General features: G+C 44.3%; 2 protein-coding genes across 5 annotated transcripts in view; one reads left to right on the top strand and one right to left on the bottom strand.

Moving 5' to 3' along the window:
- Positions 1-1,233, bottom strand: part of TP53BP2 (tumor protein p53 binding protein 2) — a 40,886-nt gene extending 39,653 nt beyond the window's left edge. For all 3 annotated transcript variants that reach the window (XM_065740867.1, XM_065740934.1, XM_065741014.1), the window contains exon 1: positions 1,091-1,233. In XM_065740867.1, coding sequence (XP_065596939.1) covers positions 1,091-1,117 — 27 coding nt within the window. In that variant the 5' untranslated portion in view covers positions 1,118-1,233. The remainder of the gene's footprint in view (positions 1-1,090) is intronic.
- A 7,790-nt stretch (positions 1,234-9,023) lies between these two features.
- FBXO28 (F-box protein 28) lies at positions 9,024-21,687 on the top strand. Of its 2 annotated transcripts, none has more exons than XM_065738369.1 (5): positions 9,024-9,278; positions 14,070-14,179; positions 14,978-15,116; positions 17,414-17,609; positions 18,790-18,974. In XM_065738369.1, exons 1-5 carry the CDS (start codon positions 9,066-9,068, stop codon positions 18,858-18,860), a joined length of 729 nt encoding a protein of 242 aa, XP_065594441.1. In that variant the 5' UTR covers positions 9,024-9,065; the 3' UTR covers positions 18,861-18,974. The 2 variants fall into 2 exon arrangements, with proteins under 2 accessions (XP_065594441.1, XP_065594367.1); XM_065738295.1 differs by lacking the exon at positions 18,790-18,974 and adding an exon at positions 21,046-21,687 and having other exon boundaries at positions 9,031-9,278.
- The last annotated feature ends 1,409 nt before the right edge of the window (positions 21,688-23,096 follow it).

Here is a 23,096-nt window from a genome sequence, read left to right as displayed (position 1 = left end):
GGACTGTGACTCCACGGGCAGCCTGTGCTACTGCCTCACCGCTTCTTCTGAGAAGAAATATCTCCTATTATCCATTCTGAACCTCCCCTGGAGCAACCTGAGGCCATTCCCTCTTGCCTTACACAGTGTTCCTCAGGGGCTTCTCATGCTCATAGCCGCAGGGACAGGCTCCAGCAAGGAGTAAGCGGGTGCTAAACTTGCTAAGGTTCCCTACGCATCCGTCAGCCTCACTGAACAACACCAAACCAAGGATTTGATTTGCCATCCTCGCTGCTGAAACGATATGCTCAGAGGCAGTCACTGTTGCGCTCGTGTTTGAGTTGGGCTTTTCTAAAACAGAAAACCAAGTACCGCACATCATTCCCCTCACACCCTTTGTGCCGATGGCCAAGCAAAGTTATCGAGCTGAGCTCTCGCCCAGCCTCAGGCGACATTTAAAACCCGCTTCGCGGCCCCTGCGGGACACTGCAACCCATCCCCCCACCTCCCCGCGGGGGGGGGGGGGGGGGGAAGAAGCGCAGCCCCCGGCCCACAGCGGGAGGGGCCCGGCCCGCCAGGGAGCCGCGCACGACGCGGACACCATCTTACCCCGCAGCTCAGAACAAAACCACCCCCCGCGCACACGCGGCGCGTCTCGAGCCAACTTAGAGAACTTTAAGGCCATAAATCGTCTACATAAATAAATAAATAAATAAAGATACGTAAAGCGGGGCGCAGAGGGGGCGGCTCGCAGGGCGGCCCCAAAGGGGCGGGGGTTCGGCGGCGGTGTGGGGCCCGATCCCTCCCCTCCCCGAGCGCTGGCTGCGTTCCAGAGAGCCCGTCTGACGGGTTGGGCCCGAAGTGAGGGAGGGAAAGCTGGGAAAAGAAAGGAAAAAGGAAAAATATAAACCATAAAAAAATAAAAAGCAAAGAAGAGAGAAAAAAAAAAAAGAAAATAAAAAGTAGAGGGAAGGGGGAGGGAAAGCCCCCCCCCGGCAGCCCTGCGGCCAGGAGAGAGCAGAGTAAAGCAGGCTCGCCCCCCACCCCCTCCGCGGCTCCATTTTCTCTCCCTCCCGCTGCCCCGCTCCAACTTTCCGCCCCCGGCGCTCACCGGCATCATCTTGGAGCCGAACCGCATGGGGACGGCCGGTAGCGGCCCCGCCGCCCGCAGCGGCTGAGCGCCGAGCCGGGACCTGTTGCGGAAGCGCCCGGCTCAGCCCGACCTCCTCCGCTTTGTCCCCACCGGGCGCCGCTCTCCCGACGACTCCGCTCCGAAAGCGGCCCCGGGCCAGCGGGAGGAGCCGCCCCGCCCCGCCCCGCTCCGCCCCGCTCCGCCCGCCTCCTCCCACCCCCCACCTCCCACCCCCCACCTCCGGGAGGGGCCGGGGCGGCCCCCGCGGGCCTGGAGCGGTGTGCGGGGCTTCGGCGGAGCCAGGTCGGGCCGCGCGCTCCGCCGGCGGCGTGACGGGGATCGGGGAAGGAGGGGGGGGTGTGGGGCGGAGCGGCCCCATCTGCTACTCCCGCTCACGTGAAAAGCTTCCCGCTGATTAAACGGGATGGAAGGGGATGAGGAGCTCCCGGACCAAGGGAGAATGGAGCCCCGGAGCTAATTTGGACGAACGCCTCTTTGCTAAAGGGGTAAATACAACTTCAACGGCGCGGATGGAAAGCCAGATAACTTTCTTGTGCAGTCGCCAAGTAGGGGTTGATACGACTGTAGCTGGGGATGAGAAATAATAATAATAATAAAGATTTTAAAAAGCTTAGAAGAGTTCCCAAAACCGCTTTTGCCGCTGCAGGCAGCCCAGCAAAACAAAAGGCACGTTTCTCTGCCCGCCGGCATGACATCACCGGCCCCGACGCGCATTGGTCACCGGGTGAAAACCCCGCGCTGTCTCCCGTGACGTCACTGCCCCACCCCCGAGTGACGTCACGGCTGCAAGTCCCAAAGCGGGGCTCAGCGGACCCGCGCTGTCCTCTTGTCTTCAGAGTCAAAATAAAGACCTTGGTGTGAATCCCACCCTGTGCTTGCTGGCTTCATGTCAGGGTCAGCATCCTGGTGCCCATAGATGCAGGCAGAGCAGTGAGGGCCTGCTGCAGATCCCTGCTGAGTTTTCTGGAGCATCCAAGTGGCTCGGGATAAAATAAGGGCTGAGATCTCTTAGTGCATTCCTTTAATACTGACTGGAACAAACCCTTTATAAGCTTATAAAATAAATATGGAAATGGTTAGGGGAAGATTGAGAATGGCTTTCTGACATGTGCAGTAATGACATTTTGTTAGCATGTGTCCCTTGCAGGTCAGTCCACAGAAGTCTCTGTTGGCACAGCTTCTCGTTGTTCTGTTCCCCACACAAAGCTGCTGCTCCATCCCTGAAAAGGAAATGAAGCTTCATGGGGTGACTGTGTTCTCCCCATGCCAGTGCCAGGCCCTGTGCTCCCAGTGCCAGCTGGCAGTGGGCTCGGAGCAGCCTCCTTCCACCTGCTCTGTGGGTAAATCAGGGCCACCACTGCCTGCACCTGTGCCTCCCTTAGCATCATTTCTTATCTCACTGTGATGGCAGGAATTTCCCACAGTAGTTTATTAATCATAGGAGAGTGCTATTACGAACAGGGTTCATTAAAGCTCTGGTTCCCCCCAGTGGGAAGAAGCCTAAGAGTTTCTGCTCACAGTCAGTCTCCAGGGTGCCAACAGTTGGTGACAAGAACATAACCCACAGAAGAACTGGCAGCAGCAATGGTTCCTCCTGCACATGCAGAGCTATCACAGAAAAGGAAAGATGAGATCACAGGAACAGGAGCCAACAGCACTGACAGCTGAAGCCCTGCACCTCTCCTCTGCTTCTTGGGGGCCTGCAAGGAGCTTACTTTGGGAGACCAAGACCATATGCAGTGCCTGAAAAGCAGCCACAGCAAGCAGCCAGCTGAATACTCATGGAACTGCTTGAAAAGCATCTGAGAGAAGGAGGGACAAAAAATACAAAAATGTACCAGAATCATTCCTCTTCTCTCCCTGCGAGAGAGATCTCCTTGATGTAAATTGCAGAAACTTACAAAAGTAGAAAGATATTACATATAACAGCAGTAGTGATGGTCACTATTGCAATAACCCCTTTGATTCTTCATCAAAAAGGCTGTGATCCTGGTTCTTAGACTATCTCTGAAGCAGTCATTTGAGAAAGTTCGTCACAAATCAGTGTAACAACATCAGTGCAACAGCCTTAGGTTTGCTGCCCACTGCCGCCTACCGTTGAAATAGCACCATATCAAATTTACGATCTGTTGTTACTGAAGTTTAAAGCTTACGAGTACAGAATGGAAAGCTTCTGAAGTGAGAAAGGTGGGAAGAAGAATGCAACAAGACGAGAGAATTGTTCACCTAAATTCAGTGGGCTGGGGTTTCAGATCTCTAACCCTAACCCAAAACCTAAGCCTTACCCCAAACACAGCCCTAACGCTAACACTACCCCTAAACCCTAATGCTAGCCGGAACCAGAACTCCTAACCCCTAAAACCTGACACTAGCAATGTCAATTCTAATGCTATCTACCAACCCATAACACCTAACAGCACCTGACACCTAATTCTAACACTACACTGTAACCATAATACTAACCTTAACCTGTAGCCCTAACCCTGGACACTGACTAGCCCAACCCTAACCCAAAACATAATCCTAATACTGACCCTAACCTCATCCATAACTCTTAACCCAAATCTTAACTCTAACCCTGACACTTTCTCTTACCTGTAACACTAACCTTGGGCAAGAGTTGGGCAAGCCACCGAGTATGAGAATATGCAATCTCCAGTACTTCATCAGTGCTGGGAATGGTGCCATGTACAAGGCTCAGCAAGCTCAGCAGCTGGTCCCATAGCAGACGGTTAGCCCCAGGCGAGCATCCAAGCTCTGCTGCTCAATGGGGAAAGGATGATGCGTGGTGTCCTGCTGTCCTCCAGGCAGACCCCTCTGCTTGCTGTGGGTGAGCTGCGCTGCCAGGCTGTCCAAGCCCTCTGTGTTCACTAAGCTATGCACACCATTTTCAGTATTTAATTTGTTTTAAAATGTCAGATCACAGACTTTGCAGTGGAAGTAGTTTTGCAGAAAATGTACAGCAGATGGAAAGAAAGGTTCATCAGTAATGAAATCTGCAGCTGAGACTGATGAAATCCCTAAAGGACTCAGTTAACCACACAAGCCAGGACTCCTTCTATCATTCTGGTGGCTCCTGCAGAAGAGAAACCCATGCTGTGTTTGAAACAAAACATGAAGAAGCATTTGGCAGATGTATTTTTTTAATTAAGACATTGCAACTTGCCACAAATTTTGTCATGTCCAATGTTCAAGGTATAAATTGTTGTGGTTTTTTTTGTTGTTTTGTTTTTTTTTTTTTTGTCATTGAGGAGTGATATAAAAGTTGTACCTTCCTCCTGGGGAAAAGATACTTCCCTCCAAAGCATCTGAATCTGGTAACTAAAATTTCTTTCTTCAGCTGTGAAGCCCTTCTCTGTAAGCCAATCACTGTATCTAAGTTGAGGGAGTCACATATGCACCCCATTGTGCAGTGTACTCATTTGATCACATTACCCACTAAGCTAATAAATAATTATGAGAAGGCAGCAGCACCCAGATACCAGCAGCACTCAGAAACTGCTTCTGAAATCTGCATTGATTTTGCTGCAATCTATTCAGCTCATAAGCTGATGACTCAACAATTTCAAATGATGAATATACAAAAGTAGAAAGCAGCATTTGTATCTCCATATGTAAGCATCACTCACACTAAAACAAAACAAAACAAAACCAAAACTTCAATTCCTTCCCTATCAGCCAGGAATTATTTAAATTTGGTAAACTAAAGCTCTTTCAACTTTTCAAGTTATTTGCTAGAAGAAAACTCTAATTTCTGCTTTAAATTATTTTCTATGTGATATAAATTTGGGGTTTTTTTGTTTTGTTTTGTTTTTCTGTTTTTTTGTTTGTTTGTTTGTTTGTTTGTTTGTTTTCCAGAGGTAACTCGATAGAGGGCAACCAGCCGTCTAAGGCAAGTCTGGAAAGTCCCTCAGAGACAATAAGCTTCCTCTCCCATTAATCCCCAGCATCTCTGAAACAAAGGTAGGCTGGCAGAAATAAGTGTTGGGTACACATCATGCACAGTTGCTATTCTCAATAATTAAATTGTATTCATTGGACTCACTCTGGATCTGTGTCAGTTTATCTCAGCACAGATCCTGACTGAAGACACTGTAGCAGAATGTCTGCCTAAGGCAATGACTGCAACATGAGAAAGTTGTGTCTGCCTCAGGCTGCTCCTTAAAGGAGTTGGTCAATAAGGAAGGACAAGGAAGGAATTAAAAATATGCTAATTAAGCTCAGACACATTCAGCTTTTGCAAACAGGAGTTCTGTGATCAATATCCCATTCCCTACCAGCAGCCCTGGGACACTGCTTGGCCGTGCAGTGGTGCTGAAGCTACATCTCGACTGGAGATTAGAGCATGTGGAGAGTTAAATGAACGCTCCCGTTTTATCGCTCCCCTGTTGCTGTCTCTCAGCTGCCAAGAAGCCAGCCTTAGCTCATGCTAGTAATTTCTCTGGAGAAGGGTTTCAGAAAACATAAAATTATTTCAAGATCAGGCCTAACACTTTCTTTTTTGTAAGGGGACTACAGGACTGAGGAGGCTGCACTGTTGTTACCTCTCGTGATCAGTGTACACATTTGCTTTGCACACTCTCACACAGAGCTGTATGCTGCATCAGCAATTCTAACCCTGCCTTAGATATCACCAGACAGAGGTGTATAGTCTACAAAGGACAACTGACACTGTAGAAGCTCTCATTTTCTTACACATCAGCACTATTGGTGCCGTTAGTCATGCCAGAAATGTTTCACTGAGCTGAAACGATGAGACACTGAGGGGGACATTATTGATATCTCCACCAAATTCTCTTCATCATAGTTTAAGTATATGGTAATATGCAAAAAAATCAAGGGAGTTGCTTGGAACTTACATCAAGGAGACTAGCAGAAAAACTGAGTACTTTCTAATGATGGAAACTGAATCTCTGCCCTAGGGCTTGTGAATAAGAAAATATAATACAGAACAATAGCAAAACTAATGTAATTGAAACTTCCTTTCTTTTAATATAGGTTTTTCCACTGAGTTTACTCCTGAGTACAGCTGTGTGAGGACAGGTAGCATGGCCAAGGCAACATGCTAGCCCATATGCGACTCCACAGCTTCCCTAATAAACATATGACATGTCCACAAACTCTCAATCGCTTGTGGATTTGAAAACACTTAATTAAATCTTTTTTTGAAATTCAAATTGGAAAATTCTATTTAAAGAGAGCTTGACTGTGCGACATGACTGGCCTACCAAAATTACTCACAATTAGTTTGGTCCCTGTACTTTTCACTGAGAAAATCTGCAGAGAATGCATTTTCTTTCATCCTCTGCCTCTCAGCTTCAGTTTATGATTACTATCAGATACCTTACACAGGGTACTGCAAATAAATTAAAAGGCAGATGGAGGTTGTAGAGGCAGTTTCTCAATCATTTTTATACATGTAGCACCAAAGGGCCCCAAATTGGCGAAACTACAAAGCATTCATTTAAATATATTGATTTAACTAAACTGGGATCACATTCCTTTCTGAAACTATAATTACAAATGACAGTATCATGTTGCCTATTAGTGGGTAGTACTTTTAGTTGCAAAACATGAATCTGTGCAAATTTATACTTCTATCTACTCCTGTTAGAAACATGTTAAAAAGAAATGGAGGTGGTGGTGGTATTTTTTTATTTTTGTTTGTTTGATTGATTTGTTTTAAGTTCAGGCTCAAAAGCGACAGTCCCTGGGTATGTCTGGATGTAACTACCCTCCTTTAAAGTCAGGCCCTAAGCTTTGTGTGGACATGAACTTGCACCAAGCTTCTGCACTAGTTTTAAGCCTTAGACTTCGCTCTGCCTCTGTATTCAGCAGCCTGTATGAAAATACAGCTACTCAAATATAACTGTCTGATTTCAAATTTAGCACCTTTTCTATGTATGTAAACAAGATTCATAAAGTGAGCAAATTTCTGCCACCCTAGAAAAGAAAACCTGCCTTGTGGGAAGGCATTTTCTATTTTTCTCTTGATTATACTAACTTAATAAAACAAATCTGTTTTCCTCCCACCCAGCTTCTGCTCTTGTTCTCAGTTTCTGAGCACGTTATTCCTCTTTGCTGATATATTCCCCATTAACCTCACAGTTCTTGGCCTAGTTATACACCTTCCTTCAGGTTCAGCTGCTGGATTTCTTTCCTTTGTCCCTGTCTTCCCTGATGTCCACTTGTCAGTTCTACACTTGTCAGTTCCTATATAAGAAGTGTTACACTATACTTAATAATATAATAAACATATAGAAAATGCATCTTATATATTATTAGGCATAAAAGTGTGTCTTAAAGCATAAAGCAGTACCTCAAAACCTCAAATTGATCAAATTACAAAACAGAAAGCATTCTTGAAACTATTTTAAATTATATATAGAAGAGGGGAAAAAACATTTGCTTTTACAGTATTAGTGAACTACCAGCACAGACTTCCTGTGCCAAGTCACAAGTTTACAAATTCGACCAATTGTGTTTTAAACTGCTGAGAGTGCATCTGGAAGGAGCAGTCAGCTCCTAAAAACACACCCATAAAAAACCCCTTGTTCTCTAAGATAGCCAGATCATTTTACAGCAGCATTGATGACATGGGATGGGGAGGAAGGGAAATACACAATGTGCTGTGCTCCTAAAAAGGAAATATTAATTTCAGTGCACATTTTTGAAATGCCATTAGAATGACACACATAAAGTCTCACCCTTGCATTTTCCCTGCTCCCAAGCTAATTCTTTTCTATTTTTTGTTCTTCTACGATGGAGCTTTCAGATAGGTTTCCAAGGGAGAAGCTGCACATTAAAAAGGTCATGATAAACCTTCAAAGACAAGAAGTATAAAGCCCTGGGCAACCTGATCTAGCTGTGGTGTCCCTGTTCGTTGCAGGGGAGTTGGACTAGATGACCTTCAGAGGTCCCTTCCAACTCTAAGGATTATATGATTCTATGCTTTGAGGATCTGTCCCTCTGTGGTGGTTGAGGATATAGTGGGGCAAGTGCTACCTGATATGAGGTTGGCAATGGTTTTCATACTGTATGATGGTCCCTTCTAACTGAGCCAGGAATTGTTGCCAGGCGTGAAGTGTCCAATATCAAGTGCCGTGCACATGCCATAGTGGCCATGCTTCTCCCTTCACATAGTGGTCATGGAGGGTTGTGGTTGTGTTAGAGACCTAAGACCATATTAAGCAAGACTACTAACTCCTGATTCCTCCATTGCACTTGGGCACAGCGTGTGGCTGTTCTGCACCTTCCACAAGAGTGTTACAGTACAGGTTTAGTTCTGAGGCCTTCACAAGATTGTTACAGTTCTGTTTTGCTAGTCCTCAATCGATCAGAAAGAGGGCAAGAATCCACAGTATTACAGTTCTATCACGGTGCTTTCAGAGTCCAAACAGCAGGAGGAAGAAATGTTTTGCTGTGTGGGTGACAGAGCACAGGAACAGGCTGCCCAGAGATGCTGTGTAGTCTGCACTGGAGATACTCAAGACCCAGCTGGGCACCTACGTGCGCGACCTGCTGTGGGGAGCTGCCATGGCAGGGGGTTGGACCAGAGATCCCTTCCAAGCCCTACAGTTCTGTGATCCAGCAGCGCAGCAAGCCGCTGGTTTATTGAGCTCATCTGGAACTAGAGCGGTTACTTCAAGTACTTGGTGTAAAGAACACACCAGATCAGAATGCACTGCGGTATCTCACAGTACTTCCAAGGAATTGTGGAACCAACCGTCCTTCAAACGCCCACTAACGCTTTTATCCTGCGCTACACCCGTTAGCACGACCACCCCAAGCAGCAGAGATCTCCCCACTCCGCCCCTGACGCGACAGTGCCCCGGGGACCTACGACAATCCCCGCCCTCCTCAAGAGAGAGCGGAAGTGCCGTCACAGGAAGGCCGTCCGCCCGCCCTCGGCGGAGGAAGGACGGGCTGTAAGATGGCGGCGGCGGAGGAGCGGCTCCTGTCGGAGGGGGAAGGCGGCGCCCCGGGCTCGGCGCGGCTCTCCCCGCCCCCGCTCTCGCAGTCTCCCGAGGCCCCGACGCCCTTGGAGCAGCCGCCTCAGAGCAACACGCTGATGGGGCTGCCCATCGTGGCCATCGAGAGCATCCTCAGCTTCCTGTCCTACGACGAGACGAGCCAGCTCCGCCTGGTAGGGGCTGGGGAGGGGAGGGGAGGCGGGCGAGGGGCCGCCGGAGCGGGAGCAGCGCCGGAGAGGAGGTGTGCAGGCGGCTGGGCTGGGCTGGGCCGGGCTCGGGCTCGGGCTCCCCCTTTCCGCCCACCCCGCTCCTCCCGTACGGGCGTGCAGGTGTGCGCTGTACCCGCGTTCCTAATGGATCCCCGCCGCCTCTTAACGCCTTTGATTCCGTTCGTGCTCTGTAAAAGCAGCGCGGGGCTGCTGGAGCCCACGAGAGGGGGCGGTGCGACCACCGCGAGGCGGTGAGACCGCTGCTCCGAGGACCCTTGCACGTGGGGCAGGGAAGGAAGGCTTAAAGCTCTGTCTGCCCTAGAGCCGTGCTAACGGATCTAACAAAAGATATGAGCTCCACCTGCTAACTCTTTGTGCCGATAAAAGCTCGGAGGTCAGTGAGGAGATCGGTGTTTATCAGTCTTCAACTGCCTGCTTCAGGAGCCTCGTGTAAACTGTGCCATAATATGACCAACTGCTATCTTACTCAATTTTGTTGAGATCGGGTATGGAATAATAGTGAGGGAATTAATACGCAGCTTATGTAACCCTCAGTCAACTTGCCTGTGCTGTTTCTAGTTTAAGAGCTCATTAGCTTAAACCAGATAGCATTACACATGTATTTCTGCAGAGAATTGGACTGCATTTGTCCCAGATCAGCAACCTGATTCTAAACTGAAAGCTTTTTAAGCAGAAGCTCTGGTTTTATTCATACTGCACCAAACACACCATATAACTTTTCACTGAGCATGATTAGGCCATGTCACAGCTGCCCAGAGAGCCGTGGTGCTCCATCCCTGGAGGTGCTCCAGCCCAGGTTGGATGGGGCCCTGGGCAGCTGAGCTGGGGGTGCAGCCCTACCCATAGCTGGGGGCTGGAGCTGGGTGGGCTTCAAAGTCCCTTCCAACCCAGGCGATTCTGATATGCTTAATATTTCTATCATCTTGTCAGTCTTGTAATCTCCAAAGCCTCTTCTGTGAGCGTAGATAGTGGATTTGTGGGGGGTGAAAAAAAAAATACATCTTTCTTGGATTGTAGCTTCTACAGTTTGGATGAAGGGAAGTAAAGAACATGTACTGTGTTTAGATATGTTCATTGTTGTATAGTCTGTAGTGCCACACTAGGCACTGCTCTTTGCTGCAGTTTTCCTGTTGCATTTTGTAAATGGTAGCTGTGGAAACTGTCAGTAGGCAGTAAGGAGATTTTTTTTCTTCCTCTAAGGCTGTGAGTGTTTGTAAACAATGCTTTGTCAGCAGTGAAATTGAGAATAGGAAAGGTGGTGTAAGGACTAACTCTCTATGTTTTCCAAGAACTGAAACACCTCTCTTATGTAACACAAATCAATTTTTTTTCAAGAAGACTGTTGCTTTCAGCCATTTCAAAAACAGCAAAAACAAAATGGATAAAAATTGGCAGAGATGCACATGCAAGGAGTAATACTCGATGTAAAATGAGGCAAACTACTCCTAGAGTCATAGAATCATGAAGGTAGGAAAAGCTCATCTCATCTAACTGTTGACCCGTCACCACCCTGTCTGCAGATGACACATCTACATGTTTCGTGAACACCTCCAGGGATAGTGACTCCACCACCTCCTTGGGCAGCCTGTGCTAATGCTTAACCACACTTATGGAGAAGAACATTTTCCTAATATTCAATCTGAACCTCCCCTGGTGTGTTAGACCCTTCTCTGGCTTTGTTGCCCCAAGGGTACTGTTGCCCCAGGATGATGCCAGTGGGACTGCGTGGCATGTGCACTGGGGAAGTTGGTCTTCACCTATCTTTAATATTTAAGTAACTGACAACAAAAAAACATAATTTTCATTGAATTCTTTATGGCACGCTTAAGCACACCAGGAAACATGATGAGAAAATACGTGGAAAGCATGCTTGTTTTTATTAACCAGCACTAATGTCAAGAAGCACTGCCCTTCTGGTCTGACTTAGTAAAAACCATGTAGACTAGATCAGCTCAGTATTTTCAATTGCTGTACAAAACTAAAGATGTTATTGTGGCAATTCACTGAAGGCTCAACAGAGGCAAGGAGGCTACACATAACTGCAGTCATTGATGGAGAATTGTGATAGCATTTCAAAATGACATTGTTTAGGTGTAAATTCATAATGGAAATTCACCACTGTCAGGTTTTTAAGGGCAGATGACTTTAGGATACACTTGTGTATTTGTGCATTGCACAAACAGCGAACTTTGAGAACTTACTTGAGCTGCTTCTCATAATGCATTTCCTAATGAGTAGCATTCTGCTAAAGATACGTTATGGGACCACATTAATTGAATGGCTGGGATTACATTCCTTAGGTCTTTATGCTCATTAAAAGTGTGCCTGTAAACAGCCTCGTTATCCCATGGAATGCCACTCACTTTCTAAGGATTAATGCACCTTGAGGAAGGCAAGACGTCAGCTAGCCTAAAGAAAGCTTGATCATACGTACACTGATAAATAGTGTGGATTCTCTAAACTGATAGCTTTAAATGCTGGAGCAGCAGGAGGGAACGCTCTTTTTCTCCCTTCTCTAAGAAGCCTTAAATTGTGAACAGGAAAATGGCAAAGGAGGAATGAAAACAACGAAAACCTGGAGCCATTTTCCTGGAACAAGTAATTTCACTTAATTACGCCCTATTTGTGTGATGCCGTATTCACTTAAGTGGAGCCTCCACTTTCTTGAATAAAATGGAGTAAAACTGAGTCAATCCTACCTTCTGAAATCACTTTGAATTCTGCTGGTAAATGTGTATGTGTAACGTCTCTTAAATGTGGTAACATCCACGTCTGGAAGAAACAGGTCTTCATTTTGAGATGCAGTGATGATGACATATGAAATGCTATCAGTTGTCCTAAAGCAGTAGAATGGGCTTGTGCTGCTCTAGGTTCTCTTTACAGATGCAGTCAGCCAAGAGGATGAGAGCTGGACACTTGTGAATTGGGGTGATAATGACACTCGTAGTGTGAGCTTGGAAATGCACTCCTTTTCTGGCTATTGCTAGGGTAAACATGACTGCAAACAGTCCCACAATTAAAAGCAAACAACGTATGTCTTCCTTGAACACTCTGAAGATAAGGTTACCTTGGATTCAGGCATGTATCAGAAGTGTCTTAGATGCTGCAGCAAATTTGCACTAGTGTTCTGCAGAGCACAAATAAGGACAGCTCAGCTTTAATCTTCCCACGGTTCCAATAAATCTGTATTTACAGGCATTTCTATTTTAAGGCTTGCTGAAGTCATCAGCATTTTGTCACTTATTCTTCAGCCTAGAAAGGCGTTATGAAATACAGTGTCTGTGTAGCTTCTATTGATCTTAAAAAAGAACACGCAATGAATCTAAACACTCGGAATATATTTTTACCTCCAGTTTTGATACTGGTCATCTGTTAGTGAAGTTGGGCAGAAGGAACACATGCTTGAAGAAAGGGAAGCTGGTAGTCCTCTAGCAGATTGTGTCAGTTTGTTTACAACAAAGTGGAAAATTAGCTCTTCTGGAGGAGCTGTTACTGCATACATGCCACCATGCTGAGAAGCAGCTACCCTGTGCATTTCATGTGGTCACAGAACAACTTTCTAACACTGAAAACTTGGCAAATATGAGCAAGTTTGAACTCTTGGCTTTCTTACAGTCCATTGAAATAGCAATTATCAGGAACCAAGAGCAATATGAGCTCTGAAAACGGTGCTAATGCTACTTTGTGTATGAGTGCTCACTATGTAGTCTAAGAGAGGCATATTATTCTTATAACTTCAGGTGCCATATTTTTAAATGGCATCATCAGGAACCAGCTGAGAACTAAGAGGTAATTGGTAAAATAAGCTGCAGACAGACACTTTGGTTTCATAATGGTATCGGTTTAGTGTTTGTTTTCTAGACTGCTTGTTGTCACAAATGTGAGCAATGTCCAGAAGCCAGGCAAATGAGTAAGATTAAAGAAAGATTTTGTTTAAAAATCCAGGGCAGTTCTTGTTAGACATTAACAGCCTTTGGATTTGGGAGGGCTTCAGCACAGGAAAAGGTATTGTCTGCCACCAGATGTCAGTATAAACATGATGAAAGTTTCTCTTTGTGTTCCCCCACAGTTTGTCCCTAGCAATGTACCTAGGATTTTGGAGTTGTATAAATGTCATTACTCCCTACTACTGTGAAAGAAAACAGGCTGTTGGTATCCAGCATAGCCTGTAAAGGAATCAAACAGATAACACTTTCGTATGGAAAGGAATCTTGCTTTTTCTGCACTATAGTGCAAAATTCTTTAATTGTCTGTCTTCCAAAAGATAAACTTATAAGCAGTGAAGGAAGAACATTATTTCTTGTTTCTAATGCATCTTTCTGAGACAAGAAAATACTAACTTTATAGAATCATAGAATCACCAAGGTTGGAAAAGACCTCTAAAACCATCTACTAGAGCGATTCTGGAAGACAGGCTGGAAGGCAGACAAAGGCTTTTTCAACTTCCATTATCTTAAGAGGGAAATTATATCTGCTTACGTATGAGTGGAATTCAGCCTGCTGTCTCTTGTTAGGCAGAATCAGGAGACTTACTTGTGAACTGTGTGGAATGTAGCACTCCTTCACTGTTAGAGATGGCAATGCCTTAAGTTGCTCTGCGGTTTCTGTGTCTTGAAATACAAGAAAAACTGCTAAGAGAATCTTGTACTACCCAGCAAGTATGGGTGAGATAATAGTAAAAGTGCCTTGTGATGTTGAGACTTAAGAGATTTGTTTTGCTTTTCTTAAATACAGGTTTGCAAACGAATGGACGTGGTTTGTCAACGAATGTTAAATCAGGGATTTCTAAAAGTGGAAAGATATCACAACTTGTGTCAAAAGCAAGTTAAAGCTCAGCTTCCAAGGTATGTACCAGCTAAAATTGTAGTGAAACTTCAGTGTTCTCACTTGCTAATTTGGTTTACATATCTTGAAAATTTGAATCTCATTTGTTCTTTTTTTTTATTCTTTTTTTTTATTCTTTTTTTCCCCCTCAAAAAACATTAAATGCCATTCCTCTTTGATACAGACTGATTATTTGTCTATGGCTCTGCTTAAAAAAGCAAGGTTCTTCAGTGCCAAGGATTAAATTAGGGAAGGGAGGAGGCTTGACGTGTGAGTGCTCATTATGAGAGCTCAAGGTTCTCTCAAAAGCAGTGTCTTTTCTCCACTTTCCAGTGTGTAAGTGCAGTTGCTGCTGCCTTTCCCCTCAGATTTCCCAGTCAGAGTGAAGAAACTAAATGCTACTTACTGTTGAGATCATTTGCCAAAAGGTTGTAGCAAGCAATAACGCTATATTAAATCTGTATTGCATTGAAATACTAAATGCAGGAATATGGGAGGATAAAAATAACCGCCCTGACTCATTGTCTGCTGTTAGTTAGTACTGCAAGCCTGTTTTTAGAGTCCCAAATGACATACAGTTTATGGATAGCAAAAGATGTAGTTATTTAGAGAAAAAAAAATGTCTTCTGAAAGTGTGCTATGCTATTACGAGCTGATATTTAATCTCTGTCATTTTTTGACAGAACAAATGTTAGTGGTTGTGTTTTAAAACCTCTTAACTGTTTTAAGGATTAAATTAACTTGAGTGATAGTTACAGTTGTATTTTGTGGACTCATTAAATTACAGTAAGTAAATCATTTAATGGTCTGTTTCCTAGACGAGAGTCAGAAAGAAGAAACCATTCGTTAGCTCGTCATGCAGATATCCTTGCTGCTGTAGAAACAAGGCTTTCTTTGTTAAATATGACTTTCATGAAATACGTGGATTCCAATCTCTGTTGCTTCATACCTGGAAAGGTAAAATGTAGCCTAATTTATGTGAATGTGTATGTTTTTAAAAACATGTTTGTGTAACTTCCAAGTGAATTTGTCCCAGCTGCCCCAGATTATTTAATGTATATGCATAATGAAACTGAGATACTAAAAAGCACAGTTAATGCTCCTCAGTAACAGGCAGTGTGAAATGAATGAACCAGACTGTGTCTAAATACTACTTAAAATATAATGTCTACTTTCCTTCAGGATTTTTACAAGGAACACAGGATAAATTAAACACAGGGTTTAATTCTGATTTGTAACTGTACAAAACAGCTGAAGTCCATGTCATCAGAAGATATAGCAGAAGACTTTTAATTTCTTTTCATACAGGTTTGAATACTTCAAGTTAACTGAAATAAGGTGTATAGTATGCAGAAACACCTTCAGTGTTGCTATGGATGGGGTATTTGTGTACATTAGGTGTAGTAAGCTTTAAATGTATGTAAACTTTGTTAAATATTGTAACTACTGAACAGCTCTGGTATTTTGGACTACTGCCCCAGCATAAATAAACCGGGTGAGATGTGTGCCAGCGATAGGACTGTTTTATAAGCTGTGAAAACAGAGGTATAGAGGGGAATTGACAAAAGCATCATCCGTGAAAGAGACTCAGATATAGTTTAGAACAGAAACAAGACCTGCAACCATTAGCCTAATGTTATTCATGAACAGATAACTGGGTTGCTCTGGGATGAATGTAAAAAAATAGCTGTTGGATTGCAATATGAAGCATGGCAGGCATTGTTGCATTCAGTACAGCAGGACAGGCTATCAGCATGAAGTAGTTTTTATCTTGAGGAGGTAATTTGATTTCCATACTCTTTTATTGCCTTGACACTAAATTAATTTAAATTCCTATCGTTCAGTACATTTAGGTTTATTAAGTTTATATTACTTCTATACCTATATCTAATTTAAAATACAATGTAATACAACATAAATAAACGTAAGGCTGTGATAGAATACCTAAAAGTAATATTGCCTTACTTTTCCTGGGGGATAGGTGAGAAGGCAATACTCAAGCTAGACCTGGGGTGTGTAGGAGTTGTGCAAACAAGCTTGGCAGACATTTTCCTTCTGGGCAGTGGGTCATAAAGACATTATTTGTATTCCTGTGTAACAGCTAGAATAGTTTTTTACTTGGTATACCAACTTGATACTGCTGCTGCCCTTTCACCACAGTTACCAGCTCACCAGAAAGTCAGGTTTTGGTCAAGCCTATTCAAGGCTCAGCTGCTCGTTTCAACAGAACATTTTTGTCTGAACAAAGGTGCCACAGAACTTTCAGGACGTGAACGTGTTAGAATATGTGAATCTTGGTTTGAGGTTCAGCATAATACATGAGGGTTCCCGGTCACAGTGAAGCACCACTGCAAGGTTTTATGTTGAGGATAGCAAAAGAGTGCTTTGAGGATGTTGTTACTGATGGAATATAATGTGGATAAATTAGAGAAGCCTTTGGGAGCTTGCTGTGTGATGGGATGCTTCGCTCATATCTAGCTTTTGCAGCTTTTTAGCTAAGCTTCCTTCATGAAAACCCTAGATGCAGCTCCGTTGATTCTAAGTTCTCAAGACCCATATCTTTCAGTAGAGTCTTAAGCCATTCTTAATCATGTGCAAAACATCTGACTCTGTAGTTTCTGTAGTAAGAAACCAGCACTCCTATCTTGGCCTGCTCAGTCTAGAATTCATAGATGAGTGAGGCACCTTTCATCTCCGTAGTTGTGCTGAACAAAAGGCTGCTTTTCAAGCCTGCTAAGAGGGTGCTTATGTTCTCTGCCAATCCTGGATTGGTATTTCATAAATTCATACATTTTGGGTGTAATCCAAATTTGCAATATTTTGAGTGGGAGCAAGCAAATTCAAGTAAATATTTACAGCTCTTCAGGCTGACATAAGAGTAATTCTTGTTATTCCATTGCCATGTTGTGTATGTCTCATGACTGGCTGTGGGAATAACTGCTGTTTTGGCTCTCCAAAAATGAAGGGCAATGCTTTTCTGAGTGCATAAAATCCCAGTGTAGGTGCAGTAAAACCATTTCACGCAGGTATTCTTTCATGAGTTTCAATAGAATTGTGATCCATCAAGTGAATGGTTTCTCTGGTGTATCACAAACAGTACTTCGTTTCAAAACACCATAAAGAACTAACACATGTAGTGATATGCCACAGTAAAGGTTCTGTAGTGAAAGTCCCTGATATGCCAATGCTTTTAGAATGATCTGAAATAATCTTGCCGTTATCAGAAAAATCCTAATTCTTCTTAAATGTTTTAGGTAATAGATGAAATCTACCGTGTGCTAAGGTATGTAAACTCTACAAGAGCTCCTCAGAGAGCTCATGAAGTTCTTCAAGAACTAAGGGACATTTCTTCGATGGCTATGGAATATTTTGATGAGAAGATTGTTCCAATACTGAAAAGGAAGCTTCCTGGGTCAGATGTATCAGGACGTCTGATAGGAGCTGCCCCAGGTATTAATTCCATTGTATAGTTAAGTGGCTTTTTTGTTGTTGTTTTTTATTATTCTGTTTTTTAAAGCTCCCTCCAATAAGTGAGCTTTATCACGTACGAATTAATGATACTTGTTTCTTAAGAATGCCAACTGTGAAATTCATTTGCTTTGTAATTTAAGGAGGCTTTGTATTGGCAAAAGAACGGTCACTTGAGTGTATGCTACAATTATGCATAGTGTGTATTCATTAGACAAATGCTTTTGTGCCACCAATGAATGAGACTTTATCGTTGCACTTGGTTGAAATTTGGCACATGACAACTCAAGACGCCTTTTATATTTAGTAAGGATCAGCAAATGAATTGGCCAGAGCTGCTGTAGTACATGGAGAGCTAGAACACACGAGTATGTGCTTACTTAGCATTCCCAGGGCACTAAGGTGTATGTTAACCATCAAAATACTTGCGGGCAACACTGAAAAGGCAGCTAAAATAATAGTCTGTAAATAAACAAGCTGGTCCTTTGTGTAACCTCACAGGCTTTCCGTAATTTATGTGAACCAAAGTGTTAAGGTAGTTGCCTCATAGAAAGGCCAGAAGCAACAGGTTGGTAGAACTGGAGAATGTTAGGGATTGCAAAATATGCTCTCTGTAAGAATAACTCTAAAAAAACAGCTTAACCAAAAAATGATAGGCTGAACTGTATGAGCTGCCTGTGGTTTGTTGCACGTCCCGTCCATCCCTTTAGCCATAACTCTCTATTCCACCTCTTAATTATATCTGGTTAATTATACCTCAGTTCTATTGAGTCTGTCAGCTAAGGATGCATCGCCCAAAACCATAGTTGATGTCAATCTCCTCACCAAACCCAAGGCTTAATCTGGTTTGAAAGAACCTATCCTGTATGAAGGGAATAGTGTATGTAATGCCAACCCTTTAGTGTCAAATAACTGGCTCTTAAAGAAAAAAAGGATGACTGTTCAAGGCTGTTCCAGATTGTTCTGTCTTCATAGTGCTTAAACGTTGCAATTTACTTGCACTGCATTGCTAGAAGAGTAAAATGGTAGGAAAAAAAAATGATGGATACCTTTTCATGTTAGAAAAAGTGAAAGAAATTTTACAGTAGCTGTTAGTCTCCTTCATTTGTGGGAACTTTAATAAAAACAACATTCTCAAGCTCAAATTCCAGTGTGTTTTTAGGACTTAGGAAGAATGAGTGTACATCACCATGGAAAATAAATCCCCTTCATCAAAAAACTAAGTTAAACTGAAATACCTTTCTAAGCCCCGAAAAAAAAAAAAAAAAGAATTGTAGCTATGACAGCAGAATAAGAGTGCTCTACTGAGACACATTTAGTACAGTTATTGTGTTGTATGTTTAATTTATAGCTCATAAGTTCATAAGTTCATAAGGTTGGAAAGGACCTATAAGATCATCTAGTCCAACCATCCTCCTATCACTATCTCTACCCAACTACTAAATTAAGTCCTTTAGCACCTCATCTAAACGCTTCTTGAACAGCGCTAGGGATGGTGCCTCAACCACCTCCCTAGGCAGGCCATTCCAGTGCCTGACCACTCTTTCAGAAAAGAAATGCTTCCTGAGGTCTAATCTAAATCTTCCCTGGCGCAACTTGTGGCCATTCCCTCTCGTCCTGTCATTACTTATCAGGGAGAAGAGGCCTACCCCCTCCTCACCACAACCCCCCTTCAGGAAGTGGTAGAGTGCAATAATGTCTCCTCTGAGCCTCCTCTTCTCCAGACTAAACAATCCCAGCTCCCTCAGCCGCTCCTCATAAGACTTGTGCTCCAGACCCCTCACCAGTTTTGTTGCCCTTCTCTGAACACGCTCCAGGGCCTCAATGTCCTTCTTGTAGTGAGGGGCCCAAAACTGAACACAGTACTCGAGGTGCGGCCGTACCAGAGCTGAGTACAGGGGGATGATCACCTCCCTGCTCCTGCTGGCTACACTATTTCTAATACAGGCCAGGATGCTGTTGGCCTTCTTAGCCACCTGGGCACACTGCCGGCTCATGTTGAGCCGAGCATCAACCAACACCCCCAGGTCCTTTTCCTCTCTACATTCTTCAAGCCATTCTGCCCCAAGCCTATAGTATTGCATGGGGTTATTGTGGCCAAAGTGCAGGACCCGGCACTTGGTCTTATTGAACCTCATCCCATTTTGCTCAGCCCAGCTGTTCAGCCTATCCAAATCCCTCTGAAGGGCCTCCCTACCCTCAGGCAGTTTGACACATCCTCCCAGCTTTGTGTCATCTGCAAACTTACTGAGGGTACACTCAATTCCCTCGTCTAGGTCATCAATAAAGATATTAAACAAGATGGGCCCCAAAACTGACCCTTGGGGGACACCACTCGTTACAGGACGCCAGCTGGACTTAACTCCATTAACCACTACCCTCTGGGCACGGCCCTCCAGCCAGTTCTCCACCCAGAGAAGAGTGAACCTGTCCACACCACGGGCTGCCAGTTTCCTCAGGAGAATACTGTGGGAGACCGTGTCAAAGGCCTTGCTGAAGTCCAGGTAGACTACATCAACAGCCTTTCCCTCATCTACCTGTCTGGTCACCCAGTCATAGAAGGAGATGAGGTTGGACAAGCACGACCTGCCCCTGGTGAACCCGTGCTGGCTGGGTCTGATCCCTTTATTGCCATGCACGTGTCGTGTGATCTCCCTCAATAACATCTGTTCCATAACTTTCCCTGATACCGAGGTCAGGCTGACAGGCCTGTAGTTCCCCGGGTCTTCCTTACGGCCTTTCTTGAAGATGGGAGTCACATCGGCAAGCCTCCAATCTTGTGGGACCTCTCCAGATAACCAGGAATTCTGATAGATGGCAGAAAGTGGCTCGGCAATCACCTCTGCTAGCTCCCTCAGCACCCTTGGGTGGATCCCATCTGGCCCCATGGATTTGTGGGAGTTCAGATGGAGGAGAAGATCTCTGACCGTCTCTGCTTGAATCACAGGGGGTGCATTTTGCACCCCGTCCCAGACTTCCAGGTCAGGGCAAGTACCATTTGGATAACTGTCCTGTCTATTAAAGACAGATGTGAAGAAGGCATTGAGAACCTCAGCCTTTTCCTTACTGTACTGCATGTTTTTGACTTAATGTGTCACTGACTCTAGCAGACCACAGATTCTGTCTATAATTTTTGATCTGGCTGAAGGAGGGGGACCCATACACAGAACGTGAAGAATGAGCTGTTTTCTGTACTACTGAAAATCCAGATATTTAAAATTGAACTAGCTGTGCCCTGAAATGCCATATGCTCTTGTTAGATACTTAAAAGAACCGTAAGTCTGTTTCCATGTTCGCATAACCTGCAGCCAGAACTCAGATTCGTGTTTGGGGTGTAGGGATAAGCAAAACGGAGAGCTGGGACACAATCTGCTTTTGTCTGAAAGATGTGGAGGACTAACCAGAGTTTTCTCTGAAGTTCCAGGGCCTTCTGCAGCACTAACAACAATGCAGCTGTTCTCCAAGCAGAATCCTTCAAGACAGGAAGTCACCAAACTCCAGCAGCAAGTGAAGGCCAACGGTGCGGGTGTGACAGTGCTAAAGCGGGAAATCTCAGAGCTTCGCACCAAAGTGCAAGAGCAACAGAAACAGCTCCAGGATCAAGATCAGAAACTGCTAGAGCAAACCCAAATCATAGGTGAACAGAATGCCCGATTGGCTGAGCTTGAACGCAAGCTGCGAGAGGTGATGGAGAGCGCAGTAGGAAGCTCTTCGGGTTCCGGTTCAAATGAACAATCTCCTAGAAAACGGAGGAAGGCGGTTGAATCCACAGACTGTCCTAGGAAATCTAAACGCCTTCGAAACAGAAAATAACTTGGGGAGTCACTGACGCCTTCAGGAGGATACACTGCTTTAGTAGCCCAAGCAGGTCTGCTTGTCTGGATACTGTGACTAGCTTCATGGTGTCACGTAGGCTGCTGGCTCTTCAAAACACCACTTAGACTCGAACACGAATTTTCTTTCATTGAGACATCTTCCCTGCTTTCTGGATGGGTGGGCCTAATGCACAGGAATCTTTAAGATTTGCAATAGATACATACTAACCAGACCTGCTCTGTTACTTTTTTTTTCTTTTTTTTTCCCCCGTGCAAATGTGTTGAAAGTAAACTTATTTGTGTTTATGCGTATGTTCACATAAAATCTTAAATAAATTCAGTCTTAACTGACTAAAAAGCTGAGCTTAAAAACAGATGTTCTGTTCACTTGAAGAAAAGACACGCTTTTAAAAATGTTTTAGAGAACTTGACTTTTTTTTTTTGTTACAAGTGACCTTGTCTGGAATATCTGAAAAGTAGTGAATACTTTTTTGGGATCTCTGTAACAAGTAAAACTGACTTCTTAAGCTACGGTATTGCCTATATATTTTTGTAAACTCTCCAGCCTTCACGTGCACATGCCCTAGTTCTAGGTCTTGGGAGCCATATTCTACATTTGCATGGATAGATGCATGCAGAGCGTAGCCTGCTAAAAGCACTTGTCTGAAGGTGTCCTAAACTCTGGGAGAGAGCACAGAGACGTAGAGGGCGATTCCTTTGTTCCTCAGCCACAGCTCCATACCTGCTTTCAGCACAACTGCTTTTGTACAGCGAGGTGCAGCAGCAGGAGGGGTGGGAGCCAGGCTGCCTGCTGCCTTCACTGCGTGGACATTGCAGGTATTGCTGGCCAAAGCTGAAGACCTGAGAAGCTGCCTGTGCGTCACTTGAGACATAGGCAAGCATCTAATAAGGATTAGACAAACTGTCCCTATGGTAACCAGACTCAGGGGAACGCCACGTCAATGAAGTGCTGTATTACGGAAAAATGTGAGCTATTCTGTGTGTATGTGTTGAGGGTGGGTGGAGATTTCTCTGTCACACTGAGGCCGATATTCCAGCCTTCTTTGTCCTGACCGTTAAATCACTTCAGACAAAGCTTTAATTTATTCTGCACTTCTGTTTTGTGCTTGTAACTGGAAAAGCATGTTTTGCACTGTTGGATCTCCCCGGTCACTTTAGCAACCTCAGAGTTGTATACAGTGATTTTCTTTTGTCATCTGTATATTTTTGGATCCTACTACAAATGCCATTGTCCTCGGTTTGTTTTAATGTACTAAACTACGTGGCTTTACCATTTGACTTATGTTTTCCCTTTTATTTTTTTATTTTTTGCATTTGGCTCAAGTGGTACCCAATTCAACTTGGCATGGCACTGAAAATGCAAATGCTGCTTTGTTGCAGCATTGATACTCTTACAAGATCAACCCTGATACTCTTACCAGAGATTAAAGTGCAGCTTTCTTTTATGACTTCGTAGAGCTGACAGCTTAACACAGCAGTTGGACTTGAAACGCCAACAGAATCAGAAATTGTCTGGTCAGATGTTCTAAAATTGTAGGAGCAGATATTTTCCCTTAAGGATTTTGCTTCTGGAACGTGCTGGCTCGTGTCAGGAGTGACACTGCAAATACCTGATTTTTGATAGAACGTTTTC

The sequence above is a fragment of the Cyrtonyx montezumae genome, unplaced genomic scaffold, assembly GCF_038088225.1.
Source record: "Cyrtonyx montezumae isolate F1298 unplaced genomic scaffold, pur_monq_1.0 scaffold_0, whole genome shotgun sequence".
Classification (NCBI taxonomy): Eukaryota; Metazoa; Chordata; class Aves; order Galliformes; family Odontophoridae; genus Cyrtonyx; species Cyrtonyx montezumae.
Note: the sequence above shows the minus strand (reverse complement) of the source record. Positions and strands in the feature narration are given on the sequence as shown.